General features: G+C 28.7%; 4 protein-coding genes and 1 pseudogene across 4 annotated transcripts in view; all 5 read right to left on the reverse strand.

Annotated features, from left to right (window-relative positions):
* LOC113370888 (ras-like GTP-binding protein RhoL) overlaps nt 1-190 on the reverse strand; it is a 2,542-nt gene extending 2,352 nt beyond the window's left edge. The window contains exon 1 of the mRNA XM_026611566.1: nt 172-190. Coding sequence (XP_026467351.1) covers nt 172-190 — 19 coding nt within the window. The remainder of the gene's footprint in view (nt 1-171) is intronic.
* Nucleotides 191-339: 149 nt separating this feature from the next.
* Nucleotides 340-1,729, reverse strand: LOC113370889 (annotated as a pseudogene).
* Nucleotides 1,730-4,614: 2,885 nt separating this feature from the next.
* LOC113370466 (8-oxo-dGDP phosphatase NUDT18-like) lies at nt 4,615-5,894 on the reverse strand. Its single transcript, XM_026611133.1, has one exon. The coding sequence runs from the start codon at nt 5,704-5,706 to the stop codon at nt 4,702-4,704; it is 1,005 nt and encodes a 334-aa protein (XP_026466918.1). The 5' UTR covers nt 5,707-5,894; the 3' UTR covers nt 4,615-4,701.
* Nucleotides 5,895-10,765: 4,871 nt separating this feature from the next.
* LOC113370890 (ras-like GTP-binding protein RhoL) lies at nt 10,766-16,669 on the reverse strand. Its single transcript, XM_026611567.1, has 5 exons — nt 16,461-16,669; nt 16,277-16,391; nt 13,361-13,478; nt 13,100-13,299; nt 10,766-10,921 (listed from the first exon to the last, which is right to left on the reverse strand). Exons 1-5 carry the CDS (start codon nt 16,580-16,582, stop codon nt 10,766-10,768), a joined length of 711 nt encoding a protein of 236 aa, XP_026467352.1. The 5' UTR covers nt 16,583-16,669.
* Nucleotides 16,670-18,220: 1,551 nt separating this feature from the next.
* LOC113371681 (ras-like GTP-binding protein RhoL) overlaps nt 18,221-25,741 on the reverse strand; it is a 15,754-nt gene continuing 8,233 nt past the window's right edge. The window contains exons 2-5 of the mRNA XM_026612330.1: nt 20,600-20,773; nt 20,339-20,453; nt 18,903-19,020; nt 18,221-18,645 (exon numbers count right to left, since the gene is read on the reverse strand). Of these exons, the coding sequence (XP_026468115.1) occupies nt 18,407-18,645; nt 18,903-19,020; nt 20,339-20,453; nt 20,600-20,721 (594 nt within the window). The 5' untranslated portion in view covers nt 20,722-20,773 and the 3' untranslated portion in view covers nt 18,221-18,406. The remainder of the gene's footprint in view (nt 18,646-18,902; nt 19,021-20,338; nt 20,454-20,599; nt 20,774-25,741) is intronic.

Genomic DNA, 25,741 nt, shown 5'->3' on the forward strand with positions numbered 1-25,741 from the left:
AGACGTCTGATGCTGATCGGACATTCATAAGATCAAAATCCTTATGAAGTTCTTAATATGACGTACCAATAATTTAAAAAAACATAACAAAGCATTATAAACATCTTCTAAATGATAACAAGATTTTCAGATCAACAATCAATATATTTTAAATAATTCTTATTAAATCACTGAGACATTTCACATACATGTAAAAAATGAGTAATATGAATACTATCAAATTATTTTTTCATTCTCATACCTGACAATATATATTCATAATGTCAGTAAGTAACTATATTACAAATAAATGCATTTTAATATGTAAAGAGTATCCATCTCAAATGAAAATATAAATAATCAAGGTTCTACATTTCTTATTTTTTCATTACTTATTATATCCTCGTCAGAAGCTCTCAATAAGCTATGCACTTCTTCTGGATCCATTTCTTTCAATTCGCATACAAACACCTAATAAATAATAAATAATAGTATAATATTACACTATCTATCAATTGTAACATTATTTATTTAAAGTAGAGCATTAAATTTTATAATTTAAATCAATGTATTTATTATTACCTGTGCAAAACATTTCAAAAATGTTGGTGTCACCTCATCAACAGTGATAGGATGATCTAGTTGCCTAGTTAGGGATGTGACGCCCTTTCCAGGCAAACCGCAAGGAACTATGTGTGAAAACCAATTTAAATCGGAATCACAATTAAGGGCCAGTCCATGAGATGTTTTGTAACTGAAAGCATAATTCATAAATTCATAAACAAATAATAATAGATATTGGTTACCCCAATATAACATAATAAAAATAACTTTTTGAACATATTTGACAAATTTAATTACAACTTACCGACTGGCATGTACGCCAATTGCACAAATTTTATCATTTCCACACCAGACTCCTGTATCTTTGCATCGTTCGGCTTTGACTCCATATATCAAACACATTTTGATTACTACTTCCTCCAAACTTTGAACATACCATCGTACACTTGGGACAAATTTCTAAAATATTAACAGAATATTTTGTTTGTTAATTCTTTAATTTATCATTAACTAGCGCAAGATTTGAAATTATCAATTATCAAGCATTCAGTCATATATTTATATTAATACTAGTAGTGTTGGAGCAGTGGCGGATCCAGGGTATGGGTTACGGGGGTCATGCCCCCCCCCCCTGAGCTTGTCTTAAGATTTAGATAGAACACTAATTCAGCAATAAAATCACTTCATAACGATTATTTTATGTATTTTGTTACCAAACATATTCTATAAATTCAATATGTAACTTAGAGTCAAAGTCTCTTAAAATCTAAGGATTTTGTAATCGTATTGCGAATATATGTTTTATACATAATTTAATTGTGACCCCCACTCTAGCGCAAGAACTGGATCCGCCATTGTGCTGGAGTCCAGCACACGGACCTGCCCCAGGGCAATATTTATTTATTTACTAACTTCAGATCTATGATTGGATATGCTATTAATTGGCCAGGGCCGTGAAATGTGACTAGTCCGCCTCTGTTCGTCCTGTGATAATCCGCGCCTAATGCCTTTAATCTTCTTTCTTCATATTCTGGATAAGCATTTGTTCTTATGCCAATAGTATAAACCGGAGGATGTTCTGTTAAGATCAAGTTCCAACGTGGGATGCAGCTACAAGACGTTGAAGACGTAAAGATTTGGCATAGCTCATACGACCAGCTCTCAAAATTCGTACCACTCGAGACATTTTTCATTCATTATATCTAAAATCAAATTCAAACATAAACATTACTTTATTATATCAAAACTGAACTTGAGATCTAATTGAGGAATAGTAGAACTGAATATGGAGAGTGATTATAACTAAATGTTCAAATTTATTTAAGGGGATCTTCTAGTGTAGAGCGATGAATTTTAGGTCATTTTTAAAGTGTCGTAAAAGAAAGCAATTTTACTATCCATTTTTTACCACTTGTTTATTAATATTAATAAAATACAAAATAAAAATTAAAAAATAAAAAAGTTAAAAATTGGAAAACTGGCAGCTGATTAAGTGGGTGGTCTCAAAAAATTGGCACCTCAGTCTTCACATAATTTCAGCCCTCCTAGCTATCGAAAATTCAAAAAATTTAAAAAAATGTAATATACAATGATGTCGCAATCGCCCGAACTACCGATGAGTAAATAAATTTTTTTTACAAATTGGCGACTGTTTGAAAAAAAAGTGTTTTTTTTACTGTTTTTTTGAGTTTCTCGAATTTTTTGAGTTTGGGGATAATCCTAGTTCTGGCTATAGATAGGTTTATAAACAGACTCTCTGAACTTTTCACGTGAATCGGTCGATTAAACTCGAGAAATCGTGTCAACAGTACTGAAAAAGTCTGTTCTGAGAAAACGCATTTAAATTTTTGCGTAAAGCCAACCAGTATGGAGTTTGAGTCAGTAAAATGCCTATATCTCCGAAAATAATTCAAATTATCAAAAAACTTTCTCGTACCCATACTCTTAGATAATTAAACTTTGAAAATATGAAATAAATAAAAATGATTTTTCGAATTTCTACACTAGAATACCACCTTAAGTAGAGGATGGTGGAGATTGCTGAAAAAGATAATCGAAAGTGCTGAAGATTTCTCAATTGGAAGAAGTATATAGTTAGTAGTTACCATGATTTCATGGTATTATTATTAAATCGAAACAGAATTACAAAATATAACTGGAATCGTCAAATTGGAAAGACTATAGAATGAAAATCAATATGAACAAGTCTTGAGAGAAACGAGCAAGAGAAACTGATAACATTTTTTTATGGGGCATGGTGCTTTGTATATGGATTTTCATAAAAGGTAGCAAAAACCACCAGAAAAATTTCGAGATGCAGTCCTGGATGAAATAGAAAATACGTAAGCAAAAAAAATGAAACCAGTGAATGGCCTATTTTGGGCAGTATTTTGTACATTGAATCTATGGATTAACTATATTGCAATATTGTAACTAATTCATTACAATACAACACACACATATTAATATATATATAATATATATATATATTATATATATATATATTAGGGTGGTCTTTAATATAATAATACTATAAAAAAAACTTTAGTTGGAGTGCGGACTTTCTAAAGAAATATAAAAAAGAGCTAAAAATAAAAAAGACTATTGAATTTTTTATCAATTTGGAGCATTTGAACCCCTTATAGGAATTCAAACATCCCTATTAGGACCACTCTTATATATATATATATATATATATTATATTATATATATATGTACTATATATACTTAGTTATATCAAAGTATAAAGTATAAATATTCAAGGATTTTAATTCAAATTCCAATTCATATTTATATAAACATTTTTTTGTAATTCACTTCAGTAATGTTTTTCAATTCTATTCATAAACCAGAACTGAAAATTAATTTATCTATAGGATACGACTCTGATTTTTAAAAGTATTATTCATTGAAATAGATAAACTTATATTTTATATGATATTTGGAATCAGAACCCTGCGGATAAAAAACGATTATTAAAATACTATTATTTCATATTTATCTAAGTTTTATATAACAGCTACTTGAGGTCTCAATAAATATTTGTTTAAACGTTATTGTGTTTATCGCGTCAATGAAAATAATGACTATCTCCAAATCAACCATGAACAAGATTTATTATTTTCTGGTCCAAATAAATAAATTATTTTGCTTTATTCAGTATTTAAAAGCGTTTTGTACCGTTTAATATTATGCTCTTCTTTAAAAATGATTGAGAAACTCTGGTTGCAAACTCGTGGCAATGAAAAGATTGAGATATACTCATTTAATTTTAACTAGCCTATGGCTATTTAATTCTATTCCAATGTGACTTTTGACATTTAGGGACGTAACATTTAAAATAAAATTTGAAGCCGACACTAATGTTATTTCACTTTTGAATAACTAATTAAATCACAGACAAAGCTTGTATCACTATTACTGAACCTCAATATCCCTTTTTATTTGACAGAAACATAGGTATTAGCATGAAAAGTGTGGTTATGGTGATCGACATTATTTTAAATAAATTAAAATTAATTTATGATGGTATAATTTATTAATATATACTTACGTAAAAACATCACTAACCTAATTTTATTTTTAAATGATACCACTAAGATAAATAAATTACGCAACAAAAGTCTACAGCTCTGTCACAGAATACATGAAGACATTTGCTTATCAACCATTCATTCAGTCAATACATACAAGAACAAAATATATGCAATAGTTCATTTCATGTTTGATTTAATATAACTTTATTATCAAAATATACCATTTATAAAAATATATATAAATAATTTAATATAAAATAATTTTCTAATAAATATGTACATTAAATACATTATCTAATTGTAAATCAAGCTATTATCAATAGCCAGGCATATGATTATGATCATGATTTATAGTAGAATACCTACTTAATAATTTGTATAAAATATATTATATAAAATCTGCATAAGTTTTCTCACAATTATGTGTCAATTTTTCAATTATTTAATGTTATAAATACTATAGTGGATTAATAGGTATATATATAATATTTATACAATATTATTTATTATTAGTTTTCTTATCAAGCTACCACTACCATTTAGTTCATTGGTTCATCTTGCTTATTTCATTATATGTACAAGTAAAGTAATAGCAATGAACTCTTTATGCCGAAGACAAACACTAGCGAATAACATGTAATAACACTGATGCGTTTTTAGATGATACTCGTTTTAATAATTTATCTCCAAGTTCTTTTGATACTTCATGCCATATACATTTTCCTATTATTGGAACTTCTTCCAAAGGAGATCTGAATGTCACCAAAAGTGTCATACAAAAGCCATCATTTTTTGAATCAAATGGATTGTGCTCCACAGATATTAATCCATGAGGTCTGTGTTGCGGTAATTCAGCACCAAAAATTTCAACCATGAAGCGTCTCAGTGTTGAATGGACATTTCTTGCTGGATGTATTTCTGTTGTTGGAAAATGCAACATTGTTTTCTCACTTAATAAAACATTTACGCGATTTGTAGCTCGTTTTTTAATTATAATCACTAATCTCAATAGATTTTTATTATGTTCCAGTTTGCTTGGCAATGTATCTGTGTGCCAAAACACATTTTTCAATAACTTGGCTTCATGATAGGCACGACCCCTATCTATTAGATGCATAATATCTTTACTTCGTAATGATAGTTCGTCAATATTTAAAATCCATTTTGCTTGCAATGACTCTTGATCTGCTTTTGCGGGAACCTTTAGTTCCCCACCTGTTACTTTGCCTGTGAAAGCAAATCGAAACCAAGAACCTCCGGCACACTCAATTGTTATAAGTGTTTTAACATCACAATGCATTCCTGTTTCTTCTAAAGTTTCCCTGACTGCTGCTTCGATAATCAGTTCACCCTTTTCCATTCTGCCTGCTGGCAGATACCATTTACCAGCACATGATTGCTTTGCCTCCTGCATCATTAGGACTTCATTTTTATCATTCACTAAAACACATGCCACAATGTATGTGACAGTGTCACCTAACTTTGGTACGTAGTCCGAGGGCGCACTAGGAGCCACTCCTTGAGCCTCAGCAGCTGCGTTTTGCTCCGCTAAAGTAAAGTCGCAACACTTAGCAATTTCTGGATCAATTGCTTGACCATCTAACATGTGATTTAAAGAATTTTCCATTTTGTCAGTCACAATAAACAAAAAACTTAATTAAGAATGAAACACAATAACCTACGGTGTGGTAACACTTGTTTAATAATGTGAAACGATAATGTCATATGCCATAATAACGGTGACTACATTCTTGAAATACCGCATTCCTATGTAATTTTTTCTGTTGCTTTCTATGAGTGTACTATCAATGGTATGTATCGTGGATCAAGCATAATTTTGCGATATTATTTGATTCATATTGATATTAATTTCGTACATCAGTATGAATTTGACAGACAATTTTGACAGTTAGCTTCCATTTCCATAACAAAACATTTATTAGGTATTTATACCATAGCCAAGAAATCCTTTCTTATTTCTTATAACGCAGAACGCAGTTCGAATTTCATAGAAAAGTGAATGTTTATTGTAAGATATATGAATTGATAGAAGGAGATAAAGAAAATAACATTGTTCCTATAACATTAAATCTTTTACATAAATAATACATAAGTTCTTTCACAATTTCAACTAGAAAATGTTAGAGCTTTACAGTACTCATCATTATACTAAATTATATATATTACTGGATCTGTTTATATATATTAATGGATTTGGATTCACGGTTTTAACTTGATATCAGTCCATGGTTTTAATTTGATATTTTCTAATTGAGTAAAATTCAATAAATTAAAGTTTAAATATATAGAAAATTAATTCAGTTAAATTTTATTCAATCCTCTCTTACTGTTACAACATAGATGTATTTAGGTGTATTTTAAATTCTATCAGTATTTTAATATTAAATTGATAAAATGTTTTTGCATCTTTTTATTCACTAATAATAATTACTATACAACTGCAATCAAAATTTAAAAGCAAATTAAGCAATATTTTGATAATATCTTCCAATTTTTGCTATTGGTCATGATAAAAACATAATTATTGATCATGGTCATCTTTAAAAACAAAGAATATTAAGCGAATTTAGTAATTTTTAGTTTTGAAATTTGAATTTCGCGCTTTCGACATTGTCACATTCGTTCAGTTCTTCATGGCGGATCCTCTTTGATGGCGGCCATTTTTATAGTGAATTTGACCAAATTTGACAGACGCGTGCAAATTAATTAATTTTTGTTTTTAATTAATTTCCTCGTTAGTTATCATTAATTGATGCATTATATTGTTCTACTAATTATGCATATCAATTTGAGATAAAACTCGTTTGTGATGATATGTTTTTAGAGCAGATATGTGACGATGTTCTTCAGCCTTAACTTATCTCTTTCAACATTTTTAATACTTATTATTTTTATAATCAAATACTTTATTTACAGCTTCCGATGTATCCTTTATATTATTATCATTTATATTATATGCATATCAATTTGAGATAAAACTCGTTTGTGATGATATGTTTTTAGTGCAGATATGTGACGATGTTCTTCAGCCTTAAATTATCTCTTTCAACATTTTTAATACTTATTTTTTTTATATTCAAATACTTTATTTACAGCTTCCGATGTATCCTTTATATTTATATTGCAATTGTCAAATATGTATAGATGTGTGTATTTGAGATTCGGAAGGCTGCAAGTACTTCTGTAATGTATCTGTCAAATTTTAGGTCGCCAATTCATTCAAAAAATTCTCTAATATGTTCGTTTCTTTTCGTCGTGTCGTGTGTTGAGTCACGAAGACTCCACTTGGACATTTGCAAATTATAAATTAAGTGTATAAAGACTGTGATCAAAGTAGTGTGGTGTAGTGGTTCACAAATGTTCAGCTTTGGGGCTTCCAGCAGATGCTTCAGAGGATTTATTTTGAGGAGGAGATTTGGAATTAATTCTCGTCAATGTGAGTCCAAGCAAACTTTATACACAACATGTCAATGAATACTTTTCTGAAATCATAAACAGGAATTCGTTGTACAACAAATAATGCACTGATAATGTTCTAAAACATATAACAAATAATTTCTTGTATTTGTAATTAAAACAGCCTGTATGTATTTCAGTGAATATTTGATGATATGTGCATCATTAATACTTTTGCATATGTATCTGCTAAATGTTTATTTATTTATTTAAAACAATTGTATAGATGTATATTATTGATACCGACGCTCATGTCTAAAGCTTAAATTTATTTCTTTTTTCTATTTCTATTTATATTACAGTTTATATATTAGTAAATTTATTTAATAAAGGTTTATATTTGGCATGATATTATGCTTAACTATATTTTATCATTTCATTTGCAATTCTAAAAACGAATAAAATACAATTTACTCTTTATTTATCTCAATTCCTACTTTAGCAGACATATGTGCAAAAATGCTGAATATCACTTGCAGGTTTGTGATACCTATCTGATATTAGACGCACTTTGTTAACTTCCTGTAGGGTAAGTTATTGTAACGGGCCAAAAATCGAAATTGAAAATTTTTACATTTCTCAACGTTTTGAAGGTTTCTGAACATTTTGGCATATCTCAGAAAAAATGGATGTGTGTGTGTGTGTGTGTGAGGGCGCACAGATCAACCGATTTGAATGATCCCAAAAACATTCAATTCGTAATGACGGGGAGAAGGGGTGATTTGGCAAAGGCAGGTCCAGCGGTTTCGGAGATACAGTGTTAAATGTGCAAAAAATGGCAGTTTTTGAGAGAACTAAGCGTCCGATTTGAATGATTCCAAAAACTTTCTGATTGTTTTAACAAAATAATTGATTTTGAAAAAAAAAATTTTTGTTATTTATTATTTTAATTCTGTTCTAATATACTTTAAACAAATAATTTCAACTTTCCAATTTAGTTTATATAATTCTTATAAATATTCGACAATGTTACAATATTTATCATAATCTATTTTAAAACATTTAATATTCCTCGATCATTTCGTTACGGTACGGACAGTTCTAGCAATTTGCCTTAAGGCACGATGCCATACACCTGACTAGTTTAATTGTTAAATTTGCAAGTGATATTCTATAAGCATAAAAATGATTTTATACAATTCACTATGGAGAAAACTTATTGATTCATTTTTGTTGTTCTAGCAAGTTATTTTTATACATTTTTAAATTAATATAATACAATAGTTTTTACTTCTCATATACATTGATTGACATTAATTTATCTTCATTATACTTGCATAAATAATAAATTGAAAGGAAATGTTTCTTCGAGTTCTTCTTGTAAAAGTAACGTGACTTGATTTCGTATCATTTATTTGTTGAGCCACTTTTCGAGTGCTGAGATATATTGTTGTTAATTTGCTACTCTAATGACAACTCTATCTTCAACGAATGTTTTGTCTGAATATCATTCGTGTATGGGATATACAGAAGGGGCCCTGGCATCCCTCCTTGTACAATTCCTAAATTAATGGTATTTCAGGTAGAACTCTAGTTGTGAAGAATCTGTCTATCAGATAACATTTCAACAACAAATATATTTCACATGGCAAAGGTTTTTATTATTCTATAAAGAAAATTCTATAAATTTCTTTTATTATTTTTAAATTTACAAAAAAAATTATTTTACAAGGCTTTGTGTTATTCTGTGGTAAGGAATTTTAGAATTACAGTTCTAGTACCAAGAATCATGCGTTTTCTCTGTAGTGATATTGACTGCATGTTCATTCTTATTAATGACAACACGATTGATGGCTTTGATCAAAATATTTAAGACTCAATTATGACTTTCCTAATAGTTATTGATTAAATGCAACTTTTAAAGACTCATTGTAATTTTGTTTCAAATTTATTTAATTATATTGCTACATTGCTAAATATAGATTTTTATTCTTTTATTTCTAAAGTCAATTTTGATCAAGACATGCAATCGGTGATGGTTCGATTAATTAATATGTTGAGAATTGAATTAAGAATTGCTCAACATGCTGATTATTTGTTTTGCCATATATAATTAGACTTTACTCAATACTGCATTAACTCAATAGATTTTTATATAAGTACAATGTTCGAATAACTTTGTTTTGAATTTTTTTTTAACTATTTATTTCATAATTGCTTTGGCTACTTTTTTAAAATATATTTTTTTGATATTTATAATTTTGTTCTGTCAAAGAGATTTTATTATTTGAGTTGATGTGGCTTGATTAAAGTTTTAAAGAGTTGATTTGAATAAAACAAAATTTAATTTTAATCACAAGTACATTATTTCATTCATTATTTAAAGTCTTTGTTTTTATTTGAATTCTAAAAAAATTTAAAATAAATAAATATATAAATAATTTTTAAAGTTTTCAGTCTATAATTTTTTAGCTTTTATTTTTAAAGTTTTGTTGAATTCAAATCAACTAAAATTGTTTTTGTCTTGAATAATTGTAAAGGTTTCACATGTTCAACAATTTTGATTCGATTAAGATAATTTCTTGGATTTGATTAACATCATATGATCTGTTAATTAAATAATTCTTTCGAATAATTATTTTAAAGTCAAAATTTTCTGAAACTTCTTCGATTTTATTAACATCAATCCAACTTTTAATTAAATAATCCTTTCGATTAATTTTATCAACGCAATATTTACTGAAACCTTTTCGATTATGAAAGACGAGTTATGTATGCATGCTATATCATCCCGAAGCCAACATTTGAATGAATGAGACCCACATTGAAAATTTCATGACGAGAAAATTTTATTGGGGCAGAGTTAAAAATTTTAACTAAGTCCCAGTAATTTTTTCTCGTTGTGAAAATTTCAACGTGGACTTGATTTCATTCGAGTGTTGGCTTTGGGAATTGGTGAGAGGGAACACTAAAAAACATAAAAAAGTTTCAACGCTGAACAGAAAAGAGAAAAATTCATCTGGGACTTAAGGGGTTTTTTTTAAGGTCCTCCACCTTCCCTTCTCCCTCCTCCTCCTCATTTTTCGTTTTTTTTCCTCTTTTTTCGCTTTTTTTTTTACATTTTTTTTCCTTTTTTGTGTTGTTTTTTTCGCGTGTTGTCGTTCTTGGGTAGATTTTCGGGTTTGGCATGGATCTTCCGCAATGTGTCCCTCTGCGTGTGACCTGTCGCATCATGAACCTCAGGTTGACCATCACTTTGTGTGCTCGTTTCAGGACCCACCGCGCCTGCCAACAGCCAGCCACCAGCACTGCTCCATTTTTTCTGCTTCAGAGTTGGTCGTCGTTGCCTGCAGTTGGACTCGATCCGTCTCACCTTGTGCCTCCAGAGCGACTTCACCGAGTATGCGGTCACTTAAACCACTCGGCTATTTGAGTTATTGATGATAATAGTTATTTTTATCCTCATATTGTATTAATATTGAATTTGAAAAAAATATGTATCATACACATCTCTCTTATTCATCATCTGCCTCTACCCCTCTCTTTCCCCAGTGCTTCTACCTTTTTTTTTTTTTCTCTTTATGTATTTCTCTTACAGTCAAGTGCGAAACTTGAGTTTTTTGTTTTTCAGAAATATACTAAGTGTCAAGGTCGAAATGCGACACCTGAATTTAATATTTTGAACTAATATTTGTTAACTATGAAAAACTACACATTCCATTTTTTGTGCCTCTTCTGGAATCGAACCGAGACACGCTGAGCAACCGTAGTGGTCAATTGGTCTTAACGATCTCGGCCAATTGGTTTCACAAAACCGTAGTCTTTTGTAAAAATATAAAGTGTTATTTTCAAACTGAAAGATATAAGTTTCCTAAAAATGTTGTATGCCAAATGCGCGAATGGCCGAGGTCGTAAAGCTACGGTTTAGGCCAGAATAACAATTCGAGGTTCGCCAGTTCGAACCTCATTTATATAAAAAAAAATTGAATTCAATAATTTTCCAACTGTGTAAATAAATAAGATATATTGATAAATAATTAAATTTATTGAGTGTCAGTATTACAAAAATCGACATAATATATATGCATATATATAAATAAGTATATATATATATATATATATATATATAAATACGCATGTATATATATATATATATATATATAAATATGTATAAAAGATAAGAAATAGTAGGAGGAAGATAATTTTTAATAAATTTATATTCACGCCTGGTTAGCAGTAAACCAAACCTACTTTGGTGTAAATTAAAAATCTTATTATTTTTTCCTTAAAAAACCGGTCTATCAGGGGCAGCCAAAATTGGCCAAAATCGTGACTTTCAAATGCAATTTTAAGGCCCTTAATGAATGAAATTGATAATTTTAATGAATGCATTGTGTAGACTAAAGTACAATCTTTATACCAAAGCAAAAAAATTATAAATTTATCACCGTCTTCATAGTTAAAATCATCTTCAAAGTTGGCAATTTTTCAAACTTCAAATTGGTAACAGGGGCAGAATTTTTTTTTCTTCCAAAAACTGATTTCATATTCGGAATCAGCGCCTCGAAAACTATCATAATCGGCCAAAACATTTTAAAAATCGCGAAAAAAATGTTTATTTCATTAGTAAAATTTTGATTTTGCAACCAAAGTTTTCCATTTTTTTCTTAGGTATGCAGATTTATCTAAAAACGGATAACATTTTTAAATTCATCGATTCCAAATCTATCAAAACCAATCAAAACATTTTGAAAATCGCGAAAAAACACTCGATTTTTGAAAAAAAAAAAGACTTTGCAACCAAAGACTTCGATTTTTCGCGGGGTGTACGTGAATTTATCCAAAAAGGGATAGCATTTTTGAAATCAGTGTTTTAAAATCTTTTGGAATCAGTCCAAACATTTTGAAAAGCGTGAAAAAACATCAATTTTTATGATAAAATTACGATATTGCAAACAAAGATTTCGTTGTTTTGCGGTGGTACACCTTCTGAAATCATGATAATATAGTCCTTTTCTTCAAAAAGACTTTCTCCAATTCGTTGTCTATCAAATTTCCTCTCCTATATGAAAGACCCAGGATTTAAGGCATTTTTCTAAAATATAAGCACATAAGAATAAAAATTTATCCTAAATAATTATCATGAATTATTTACATTTAAAATAAGAGTGTAAGTTTAAATGTATTTAAAAAAAAATCCGTCGTTTTAATTTGATATCATTTTCAAATTGAGTAAAATGAATTTAAAGAAACCATGAATAGTTTTAACTTGATATTTTCAATTTGAGTAAATTGTGTCTTTAAAAAAGCGGCCCATGATTTTAACTTGAGAAAAATGATTGTCCATGGCTTTAGCTTGGTATTTTATAACATATATTCTAATTGAAAATAAGCCCATCTCGGGAACTGCGGTGTAAAATGGAAATAGGAAAAACGCTCACACTACTTCTTCCCTAAATCTAGTTTGAGTTTAACTACCAATTATTTTATTATAAAGTTTAAAATACAACATTTAAAAAATAACAATTTTTTTTACACCGTTTAATGACGTTATAATTCCACATATAAAAATCACAATATCACGTAGTTATAAATTATAATACATTACATTTTAATTTTCGTGCGGCATTTTCCTTTTGCAACACAGCTCGAACTGCCTTTATGAAAACAATATCCACATTTGTATATTCAAGTGCTGAACATTCTACAAAATCACTTGATCGGATCTTTTTGTGCATTGCTTGACCTTCTTCAAATGTCACCAAACCATGGGAGTTAGAATTTCTCAAATCGATTTTAGTTGCTGCAAGAAATACAAGCGTTAATTTAACTGGTGGGAGTATACATAAAACTCTTTCACCTACCGATTAAGATTATTGGTGCTTTTGGTGAATAATGCCGAATTTCTGGATACCATTTTGAATGCACATGGTCGAAACTATCGCGACTACTAATTGAGTAACACAGCAGGAAACAATCAGTCTGTAATTTTGTAATACTGATTGTCATATCCAGTAGCGGCGCTAGGCGTCGGCGGTGTCGGCGGCCGCCGACGGCCTCGCGCCTGGGGGGGTTTCGCAAGAGGCCCCGGAAAAATTTTAATTATTTAAAATTTAGTTAATTTTCATACGGATGTGCGAGTAAAGAAGGTGATTAGTGGTTTACAGGCACTATCATTTTACTCTTTTATCTTTTATGGACATTATCTAACATCGTCTGTCAACACTATAGATTATTAAATCTAAATAACTTCGCGCAAGCTAATTCTCTGGTTGTTTATATTTGTGTATTTCTTATGTGAGCACTATGTAAATCATCGTTCTTTTTGGAAATACATACGAGTGGGAATCTTAACGTATCGAAACAGTAATTAAATATTCGAGGAATAAAAGTAATCAATGATCAATAAAAATTGATCAATGAGAAATAACAATGAGATAATAACAAAAACTGTTAATTTGAAACTAATCATTGTTTCACACCGTCAACACAAGCAATATATTTTTTTAAACATTCTATCGGGATGATCAGTAATTTCAAATAAAATTGATAACCTTTTAAACTTTTTTTGTATCTCCGAAACCGCTAAATTTGCCTTTGACAATTTATCAACACGAATCGAATGTTTTTTTAAATCCTTTAAATCGGTTGATCCGCTCTGATGTCGTCGACAAAAAATTAAAGCGTCTTAAAAAACGACATTTTCACATTTTTGAACCAATTTTAAAAATTCAAAAACTGATCGAAAGTTTTCAGTTGGCGATCGTGCTGAATTGTTTTTCGTCAAGATCGACCGCACAGTTTCTTCGTAATTTATTGTAAAAATATTTTTTCAAAAAAAACTTGTTAGTATCATCTAACATAAATTTTATGGAACTACGATAAATGATTAATTATAAAAAGTCATTAAATTTTAGAATAATGGGACGAGCTTTTAGACCATGTCTACCTACTATGTTCGGATTTGTGCACTAAAATTAGTATGAACATAGATTTTTTAAATCTAATTAATCACTTGCAGATTGCAAAATTTTATCTAATTAGTTATTAAGTCGGTGATTTCCAACCATTTTTTATTCATAATGATCGAAAAAACATAAAATTTGCTAATCAAATGGTTGGGCAAAAGGAAACTTTTTCGCGATAATTATTTAATTTTAGTGCTTTTCTAATAGCTGGAGAACAAACCATTTTTGCCGAAGAGTTTGTTTTAACTTGTGTAATTTTTGTCTATTTCAATTGGTGTATTTATCTGATTAAAAATAAATCTCATATACAGTTATAGTAATCGCAAAAAAATCTAAAAAAAAATTTTTATATATCTTCAAAGATTTCTGAACATTTTGGCAAATTTTCGTCGACGATTTCGCGACGAAACATGGGTCAACCAATTTGAAAAATTCAGAAAACATTTGACATGTGTTGAAGGTAAGAAGACGTGCTGATTAGGTTTTAACAAAGGCAGGATAAGCCGTTTTGAAGATACGGGACAAAAAGTGCCAAACTGATTACATATTTAGGAAGGCAGGTCTAGCGGTTTTGGAAATCCAGTAGAAAAGCACAACAAAAGCCATTTGGCATATGCACATCAAATTATCAGATATTTTATAAAGATTTTAATTAATAGTGAGTTATGTTAGACTGCAACGCGGCGTTTACGCGCTTCGATATTTTGTCTCTAAGCAGGTAACGCAACGTGATTGCTTTGAAAAAAAGTTCGAAATTTTCAACAAAATATTTCAAATTAAAAAAAGTCAATTTCTTTCACTTTTCAAATTTTTTCAAAGCTTTTCAAAAATTTAAATTACGGCACGAAAAGTTTCAGCAATTTGCCTTTAGGCACGATGCCATGTACCACTAGCAACTTGCAACTAGCAAAAAAGGGGGGCCTCGCAAACGAATTTCGCCGACGCCCACGAATGGTCTAGCGCCGCCACTGGTCATATCAATAATGTTTATATATACATATACATAAATATATATATATATATATATAATATATATATATAAATATATATATGAATATGCAATTTTTCTTCTAGCGCCACCATCCCCTCATTATTTTATCTGTTTTAACATTTTATGGTTAAAATTATAAGAATATTTACGTTATTTTTTTAAATACTTTTTAATAACTGTGGATTTAGTACACAAAAAATTAGATATATAATATAAAAGCCCTTTGATTTTAAATTTATTTAGAATATCGTGGCGATACGCGAATTCTTCATAATCACTACCAAACTACTTCTAAATTCTTATTTTTAATCTAAACTTTTTAGGACATCCAAACATTTCAGAATGTTTATTATTGCTTGAAATAATATTTTTTTAAAATTTTATTTATTTAGGAGATTTTATGCGATTTATTCTATTAAACAAATCATGGTGCTTTATGTTGGATTATTTTATTTTGATTTTTCCTTATTTAAAATATCCAAAATTGAATCTTAACTATTGCTCAAATATTAGTGAAAAATACAAAGAAATTATATGTTTCTTGAAAAAAAAACTATATTAAAAATTTCATTTCCGAATCTCGTTTTGGCGACCCCTAAGGCGTGCGCCCGCATTTTTTGCATGCATCGCATTCAAGGTAGGACCGGTCCTGTATATATATATATATATATATATATATATACATATAAGAAAAATGTAAGTAATATCGATAGATATGAATTTAACTATCTTTATCATTTATCATTTGCCATAATCTAGGAAAATTTTAATAGATTATTAATTAATATTAAGAGAAAATAAAAAATATTGTATATTCTTACATTTGGATAAGAAAGTGGCCGCAACCTATCATAATCCTCCTGACCTGATGTATCCCAAACGTTCAAAATGTGTGTGCATCCATCTACTAATATGTTAGCTGTGTAATTTTCAAAACTAAAATCAATATATAAATGAAAAACTTATAACAACGAAAGTCATTGTTAATATTCAGATTTTACTCACACTGTAGGTATATATTCACAAGGAAAAACTCCTTTAGTGTAAGTTATCAGTAAGCAGGTCTTCCCAATAACGCCGTCTCCAACTGCAGTAACTCTTATAGATTTCTTTCGTTCTTCTGCCATTTGTAATGGTAATGTATTCTCATGCAATTACTTAGATCAGTAATTGTGAAAATGTTACCCATAGAACTTTTTGTTCAGTAACATTGACATGTCAGTATGTAGAAAGACAAAATACTACATATCAAATGAATACAGAATTTATTTCGGACCATGTAATAAATTTTGAAAAATAGAATTATGATCAATTACATGCTTTAGATACGTTATCAGCATTTAACAGATATCTTTGATAAATATATACGGTTCTTTCGTTTTGTATCAGGCAGACTATAAAAGTCATTTTTAAATGATAAAATATTGGTGGTGTTTAGTATACTCTGGAAAAGGTATTTCAAATTATTACTTGTAAATTTTAAAATAAATAAATTATAATTATTGAATTAATCATATAATAATTGTTAATGAAATGAACGCAATTTAATCTACTTTTGCGTTAAAATGCAATAAAAATAAAATGGACATGATGTAAAGTATTGAGCAACAAATAAATTCTGAATTAAATAAAATTTATTTCATTTGTACAAGTGAAATCTTTCAGCCATTCCTACCATTAAATATAATATCAAGCATCTGATACAACCATTAAATGTAATTAAATTATTTATTGATAATCATATTAAATAATATTCATCGGATTTGTAATTAGTACTAACAATAAGATAAAAAAATAATACATGAAAATGAAAATAGGACAGCCTAATGATAATAGTCTAAACTCAGCTTAATTATTAAAACTCATTTCAAAATAGCGCATTTCTAGATGATTTTATTAAGTTTTCGGCAGTATATCAATTTTATTTATACTATAAAAGAAATAATTCATGCTAGAAATATTGACCAATGAATAATATAAAAAAATAATTGATAAATAAAAGAATTAATATTTAAAATCTTATCAATCAATGTTTATCTTAAATTATCAATGTTTTTCTACTTATTAAATATAAAGTGACGAAACAGTCGATAAAAATAAGCGGGTATAAGATTACGATGTGGCCGATTAAATTTCTTAAATTTAAATTATTTGGTATTAAAAGTCTGCAGAATAATGCAGCATTAAGGGGCACAACTAGTGTGAAATTTTCAAAAAATCGAATTTTCAATTTTTTCATATTTCAATATGGTTATACCTTTAAAAATAACATACCAAAATTTTAAATCGATATCTTAAATAGTTTTTGAGTTACAGCTACATTTATATATAGTATAGTATAACGATCCTTTATTCTTTAAACGCGTTTTTCTCGAAACAGCATGTTCCGAATTTGCTGCAGCGATTACTCAAAAACAAATAATCCGATCACTATCAATTTTTTTTACATGTTCAACATATAGTTCTTCGTAAAATAAACTATCGATTTTTTGATTGGATCAAAAATCGAATTTAGGCAGTCCAAAAACGACCAAATTTGGGTAAAATTCGACTTTTTTTAAAAAAAATGCTGTCATTTTGTCAACAGACAATATTATCTAGTTTAACGAGAATTTTTTTTTTAAATTTCAACCACGTATAGAAGGCCGGAATCACTGCAGCATTGAAGGGCCTTTTTTTGTCGCGCCGTTGGAGATCGACGATAACTTAAAAAATATCTAATTTTTTTCTTCAAAAATTTTACTACGTATTTTCAAAACATGTATAAATATATTCCTAAAATTTTGAAATGCTAGATAAAGTAATTTTTTTAATATAAATTCCCAAAAATCACCTTTTTTAGGCGCTTACACTAGTTGTGCACCTTAAACATAGAAATTAAGTAGAAAGTAAAAAATGTTCATCGACACGTATAAAAGAAATGCTAAAATTTATAATATATCATTCTCAAATCACAACAATTTGCAGTTTACTCTCCGTTTAGCCACTGGTTGGGCTGCAGCTCGCACTGCTTCCTCAAATACTGCGTCCAAATTAGTTTTCTCCATTGCCGAGCATTCAACTAATGCGTGGGCCCGAATTTTATTTCGCATTTTTTTACCTTCCTGGTGTGATACTAAACCACCAGGTTTAGTTCCGGGTTTTACTTCCCCAGCACCAGCGTCCGACGTTCGAAGATCAATTTTGGTCGCTGTGAAAAACAATTTATTATGATTCACTTGATGGTATTGTATAAACTTATTAAATTAAATATTTCCATAATATTTTCTTTCTATAAAATTAATGTTATCAATGAAAAGTATTACTCAACAATGGTTATTTAAATTATTATGATGCAAAATTTTTAAATAGGGCTTCTATAAAAGATTTCAGGTTAAAGCAAAAATGTTATGAAAAAATTCAGAATATTTAATAGAGAAACAAAAATTGGATTTGTTTTTAACTTACCAACTAATACGATAGGTACTCTAGGTGAGAAATGCCTGATTTCTGGATACCATTTTGTATGAACATTCTCAAAACTATCACGACTTCCAATTGAATAGCATAATAGAAAGCAATCCGTCTGTGAAAATATAATTTGTATTATAGATTATAATAATATTATTTTATCATTAATTATATAGAATTTATATAGAACTATAGTGTTACCTCGCTAACAATATATGAATTCTAATTAATCAATAATAATAATAATCGCTAGTTAATAATAATAATTAATAATAATATCATCATAAATATCAATCATACATATGGTTATGATTCGCAATTATTATTATAATAATATGGTAAGCTTACTTCAATATATATTAAAACTATTGGGGTGCATGGCATCGTGCCTTAAGGCAAATTGCTGAAACTTCCCCTACCGTAATTAAAAATCTTGATAAGAAGCCAAATCTCTGAAAAATATCTGATAATTTGATGTATATATGTCCAATAAATATTTTTGACCGTCAAATGACATTTTTTTAACTTATTCAGAGTCCATAACCGCTGGACCTGCCTTCCCAAAAATTTATTCAGTACTTTATCTTGTCAATACAAGTATAATGTTTTTTGAATTATTCAAATCGGACTCTCCGTTCTCTTAAAAACTCAGTTACCGTTTTTGGCACTTTTTGCCCCGTATCTTCGAAACGGCTAGACCTGTCTTCGCCAAAAACTAATCAGCACATCTCCTTAACAATACGAATCGAATGCTTTTTGAATTATTGAAATCGGTGGATCGGTGTTTCCGAAATCGTCGACGAAAATTTGTATCCGCACGCACACAAACACACATACATCCATTTTTTCTAAGGTATGCCAAAATATTAAGAAACTTTTGAAACGTAAAGATATATAAAAATTTTCATTCTCGATTTTTTTGCGATTACTAAAACTTACCCTACGGGAAGTTAAAAATTTGTAGTAATTAATTAAACAATTAGAATTTGTGCAGAATGAACAAAGTAGCACTATGTGATTATTACAGTAATTTAATATAAATTCCGGAGATAACTTGATTAATTAATACGTTAAAAAACATAATTTGGAAAACTTTAAAAATTCTAATTGTTTATGGTTTATAATCATCGTTATATGTTTTGAACCGATTTTTGACCAAAGGTAAACCAACAAACGCCAGCTCAAAGCCCTTAACTATAGTTAAATATAATAAATAAATAAATATAATATATTATATTTAATAACATTTTAATTCTTAATATTTCAAAGAAGTGATCAATTATAAATCTAGAAAAAATGATTTTTTTAATAATCCGATATCTAATGAAGATTATTTACATTAATAAATAGTAATTATCACATCATATTACTTTTTACTAATTTGTCATTTAAAAATATATCTGTTTAAATTAAAATTTTCAAAAAATAGTTACGTTGGGATAAGAAAGTGGCCTAAGTCTTTCATAGTCTTCCTGGCCCGCAGTATCCCAAAGAGTCATCCCATGATCACGTCCATCAACGGTTATATTGCCAGAATAATTATCAAATCTGAAATATTCACAACGATTAGCAATAATTAAGCAATCCCTTAGAATAAATATCAATTAGTTAAAATCAGAATTATACTATTTGTAATAAATTACAGTTATCATATGCTAATAGAAATGGTCAATATGCATTTTCACAATACTTACACTGTGGGTACATATTCTTCAGGGAAAACTCCCTTTGTGTAGGTAATTAATAAACAAGTTTTTCCAATATAACCATCGCCTACGGCGGTTATTTTGATGGGTTTTGCTGGCTTTTCAGTCATTTTCTATTTTTATTAAGCATCGGTCATGAGTTGGTATATCTTTTCATGTGTACTGAAATAGAAATAAATAGTTATAGGCAAATATTTCAAAATGATAGAGTAAAAAGCTATTCTGTAAGATTTTATTTTATAAATGCTTGGAAGCATTCTAATAAAAAATGAAAAAATACATTCAAATTTATTTATCCAAGCTGATCCTTGTCATAAATATATAGTTCATTTTGAATTTCATAATATATTATTTAATTTCAAGCATTTTCGATTTATTATTTTCATTATACTACTTTCAAAATTAAATTAATAACTTCCCGTAGGGCAAGTTATAGTAATCGCAAAAAAATCGAAAATGAAAATTTTTATATATCTTTACGTTTCAAAACCTTCTGAACAATTTGGCATACCTTAGAAAAAATGGATGTATGTGTGTGTGTGTATGTGTGTGTGTATGTGCGTGTATGTGTGTGTGTATATCTGCGTGTGTGTGTGTGTGCGGATACAAATTTTCGTCGACGATTTCGGGAACACGGAAAAAGGGATTTGAATAATTCAAAAAACATTTGATTCTTATTGATAAGAAGACGTGCTGATGAATTTTTGGCGAAGGCAAGCCTAGCAGTTCCGAATATATGGGTCAAAAAGTGCCAAAAACGGTAACTCAGTTTTTAAGAGAACGTAGCGTTCGATTTGAATAATTCAAAAAACATTTTACTTGTACTAACAAGATAAAGAACTGATCAAATTTTCATGAAGGCAGGTCTAGCGGTTTCGGAGATTTAGTAAAAAAAAAATGCCATTTGGCGGTCAAAAATGATCATTAGACATATGCACATCAAATTATCAGATATTTTATAGAGATTTTAACAATAAGTATAAATTTTGTTTACATTCCTATGGGTTCCGTACCAATGTTTATCCGTTAAACGGCGACGCGGCGCTTACGCGCTTCGATATTTCGTCTCTATGCAGTTAAAGCAGTACGATTGCTTTGAAAAAAGGTTCAGAATGTCCAAAATATTTCAAAATAAACTTTTCTTCAAAAAGTCTTTTTTTTTCAAAAAAGTAAATAAAATAATTTTTGGTACGGGAAATTCCAGCAATTTGCCTTAAGGCACGATGCCATGCGCCCCACTATAGTTTTGATTCATTATTTTTAATTTACTACATTCAAAATTAAAATCTATGTATGACATAGATATTCATTCATAAAATTCTGTACCATACAAATACCCAGCGGCGTCGGAACCAAATTTTTGATGGGTGGGCTCGTTTTTTTTTTGATAATGAGATAAAGAAACTTAAAATTGTAAAAACATAAAAAAATAAAAATATATCTGTGTTATTATTTTATTAATGCTTGATTATTTCTCAAGTAAAAGTGCACTTGCAACATAAGTTTCTAAGAACAAATACTTTTTTTTTATTTGTCCATGTTATCACATTTGCCTCGCGAGATAAGATTAAAGCAATTTGTAAAGTAAGTATAAAGTATTGCAAATCATTTTAATGCTGTTGGTAAGTGTAAAAAATTAGGAAAAACGCGAAAGAAAAACTATGGCAATAAATTATAAAAATATTACAGGTTGTGATTGAAAAAGATATATATTTGGGTGAAAAAATATGGGCATTTCGACGTTTGCTTTGAATAATTGTGAGCAACCTATTATAAAGCAGTAAAGATTTATTTGTATTGGGAAATACATATTTTTTACCAGCAATCAAAACTATTAGAAAATCTAATACTGGTGACTCTTTATTGGGTGCAGCAATGTCTGGTAAGGGTTATTTTTACTTGAAAACAATTTGCCTTCTATATTCTTAAAAATGTAGAACAAAATATGTTTTTACAATATTTAGGTGCTGTGCAAAAATGAATAAAAAAATCAGATAAAGTTTCATATCAATGAAGTACAAAGAATTTCGCATATAACACTTGAGTGATAGATTTGCAAGTAACTTATTTAGAAAATTGAAATATGCAATAAAAAAGTACAGATGTAATATGTAAGTAAAGCAAAATTTACAATATAAACGATTATTCCAGAATAATTTGCATGATAGTTGTTCATGTTAACTTAAATGTTAACTTAAATGGTTTTACTTTGGAATTTGTATTCAAAAATCTAATTAAATAATATATGATCACCATTATTTTAACCGTTGGGTTGCCATCTAAACTCTCTAAAAGGAGAAGTTCCAGCAGAACTCCTCATATGATGGAAATAGAGTCTCATAGGTGAATGTTTTTAAAAATGAGTAGGTAAAAAAACTTCATTTTTAATTTCACTTCTTAACATGGTAAATAAAGAAAACAATGGCAAAACTTGAGAACACAATGTATGATTAATGTACAAAAAGTATTGATAGCCTTGTGATAATTGTTTTCATATATTTGATTTTAAAAACAAGAACGAGAACAAATTTTGCTATAACCATGGTTTGGTATAATATATAATTTATATATAAATGTCTTAATGTAAGTCTTTTACATAAAATTTAGATTCATTTTTGTTATAATTGCTGTGATCTCTCATACCAGAACAATTGTCTGACTGAGATATAGTATGTACGAATTATATCAAATAAATAAAAAAAGTAATGGTTCTGCAAGCATTAACAAAAGACATTATTTATTAATTAATCAACGATTTGTCTAACAAATACTGCATAAGATATGTAAAACATGTGTGAACAATTTAAATAATTAGCAATAGACATTCAACTGGGTTACATTGTCGGCTTCAAATTTCGAAAACAAATAAAGTCTGGTCTAATTTCAAACAAGGTTAGATTGTCACATATTCCTGATTAGTCTCTGCTAAAACGAATACCAGTGAATCACGTTCCGATATATTGTTTGTGAAATTCGGGGTACACATATTGTGAATTGTATAAATAATTGTATTGGAACGTCAAAACAGTGAGATTATAAACTGATTGATTTTATCGATTACCACCTAAAGTTTTCTCTAATATTTAAAATAATCCAAATAAACTAGTGGTATATGGCATCGTGCCTTAAAGCAAATTGCTGGAACTTCCCGTACCGTAACTAAATATTCGAGAAATATATTAAATGTTTTTAAATAGATTATAATAAATACTGTAATATTGTCTAATATTTATAAGAATGATATAAACTGAATTGCAAAATAAAAATTATTTATTTAAAGTATCATTAATAATTAATATTATTTATTTATCAGTGAACTTTAGAACTTTAGCCAGTGTTAAAATTAGAATTGTTTTCGATATTCGAAAAAAAATTTTTTTGAAAAAAAAAATTAGAATTAAAAAAAATTCTTCAAAAGCAAATGTATTGTAAACACAAACAGAAAGTTTTTTGAATCATTCAAATCGGATGCTTTGTTCTCTGAAAAACTGCAATCTTTTGCACATTTAGCTCGGTATCTCCAAAACGGCTGGACCTGTCTTTGCTAAAAACTAATCACCACTTCTCGCCGTCATTACGAATTGAAGGTTTTCTGGATCATTCAAATCGGATGCTCCGTTATGTCAAATACTCGAGTTCTATTTTCTGCACTCTTTGCTCCGTATTTCCGAAACGGCTGGATCTGCCTTTTCCAAAAACTAGCCATCACATCTCCCTATCAATAGAAATCGAATATTTTTGAACCATTCAAATCGGTTGATCCGTGCGCCCGAAAACGTGGACGAAAAATTGTATCCACACACACATACACAAACACATCAATTTTTTTACATATGCCAAAATGTTCAGACACCTTCAAAACGTGAAGATATGAAATAATTTTCATTTTCGATTTTTGGACCATTAATATAACTTACCATACGGAAAATCTTGAAAGAGAATATTTATCCAAATATCTCCTAAAATTTCAATTTTTACAATGAATTCTAAATATACAAATCGAAATTATAACTTTGAGTATTAATATATAAGAAAAATATAATGAATATTAAAAATAATATTTCTATAAAATATTGACATATTTTTTATAAACTTTTTTTATGATACACATTTTTTATGAACTACTATGTACATATTCCAGAAACTGTTGTGATTTATTTCCTTTGGATCGTTATTATTATAGATACAAATTATGGTAAAAACTAATATAACAACTGCTTGATATCAGGTTCTCAAAAGTGAAAATGGAGAAATATTCAAATTTTTTAGAGTGATTTTAAAATAATTTGTTTGAACAAAAAGATCTCGAAATCAATATTTTCTGTATAGCCCCGTACTAGCAGTGCACTTAATATAATAAAAGCTCGTTTTTTGTATATGATAAAGTTCTTGGAGTTTTGCATTTTTGCAATTTTGCAAATAAATTGGAAATTTTTCTTATAATAGAGATTATAATTATTATTTGTTTCTCACAATTTTTTTCAATACGAGGTTACATGCTTTAAGTTAGTTTTTCTACAAACATTATATAAACTATGTCTACTTCTTATAAACGGATTTCTTGATCGACATATGTTGTTAACATGTAAAAATATTTTTTTCATTTAACTTAATTCTGTTCTCAATCAACAAAATAAAGCTTACTACTACATCTTTATTTTTGACTCAACAATAATCATAATAATTATTACATGTTTTCTTTTAATAAATAGTAGATTTCAATTTAATCTAAAAAGATAAAAAAACTTAATTCATAAGTAAATGAAAAATGAATGCATTTTGATCAGGTATTAGAAGGCGTCCATTAATCACGTGAGCGAGTTTTTAAGGATTTTTGGACCCCCCTCCCTTGGTGATACATGGTGATATTCAAAATTACCCCCCCTCCCCCACCAAACATCACGTGTATTTTTAGTTATGTGATAAATCTGTAAAATTTTTGATTTTTTTTGAAAATGTTTGATTTTTTTTAAAAAATAGTTCAAAAATAAATACACGTGATATCTTACTATACTTCTCCCTCCCCCACGTGATTTTTTGTCGTGATTTTTTGTCAACCCTCCCCCCTTCACCAAAAAACCTCACGTGATTAATGGACACCCCTTTAATAGTATATTAGTAAATGCACCA

Source organism: Ctenocephalides felis, unplaced genomic scaffold, assembly GCF_003426905.1.
Source record: "Ctenocephalides felis isolate EL2017-DRISC unplaced genomic scaffold, ASM342690v1 CF-g0.4_SCAFFOLD_01492, whole genome shotgun sequence".
Classification (NCBI taxonomy): domain Eukaryota; kingdom Metazoa; phylum Arthropoda; class Insecta; order Siphonaptera; family Pulicidae; genus Ctenocephalides; species Ctenocephalides felis.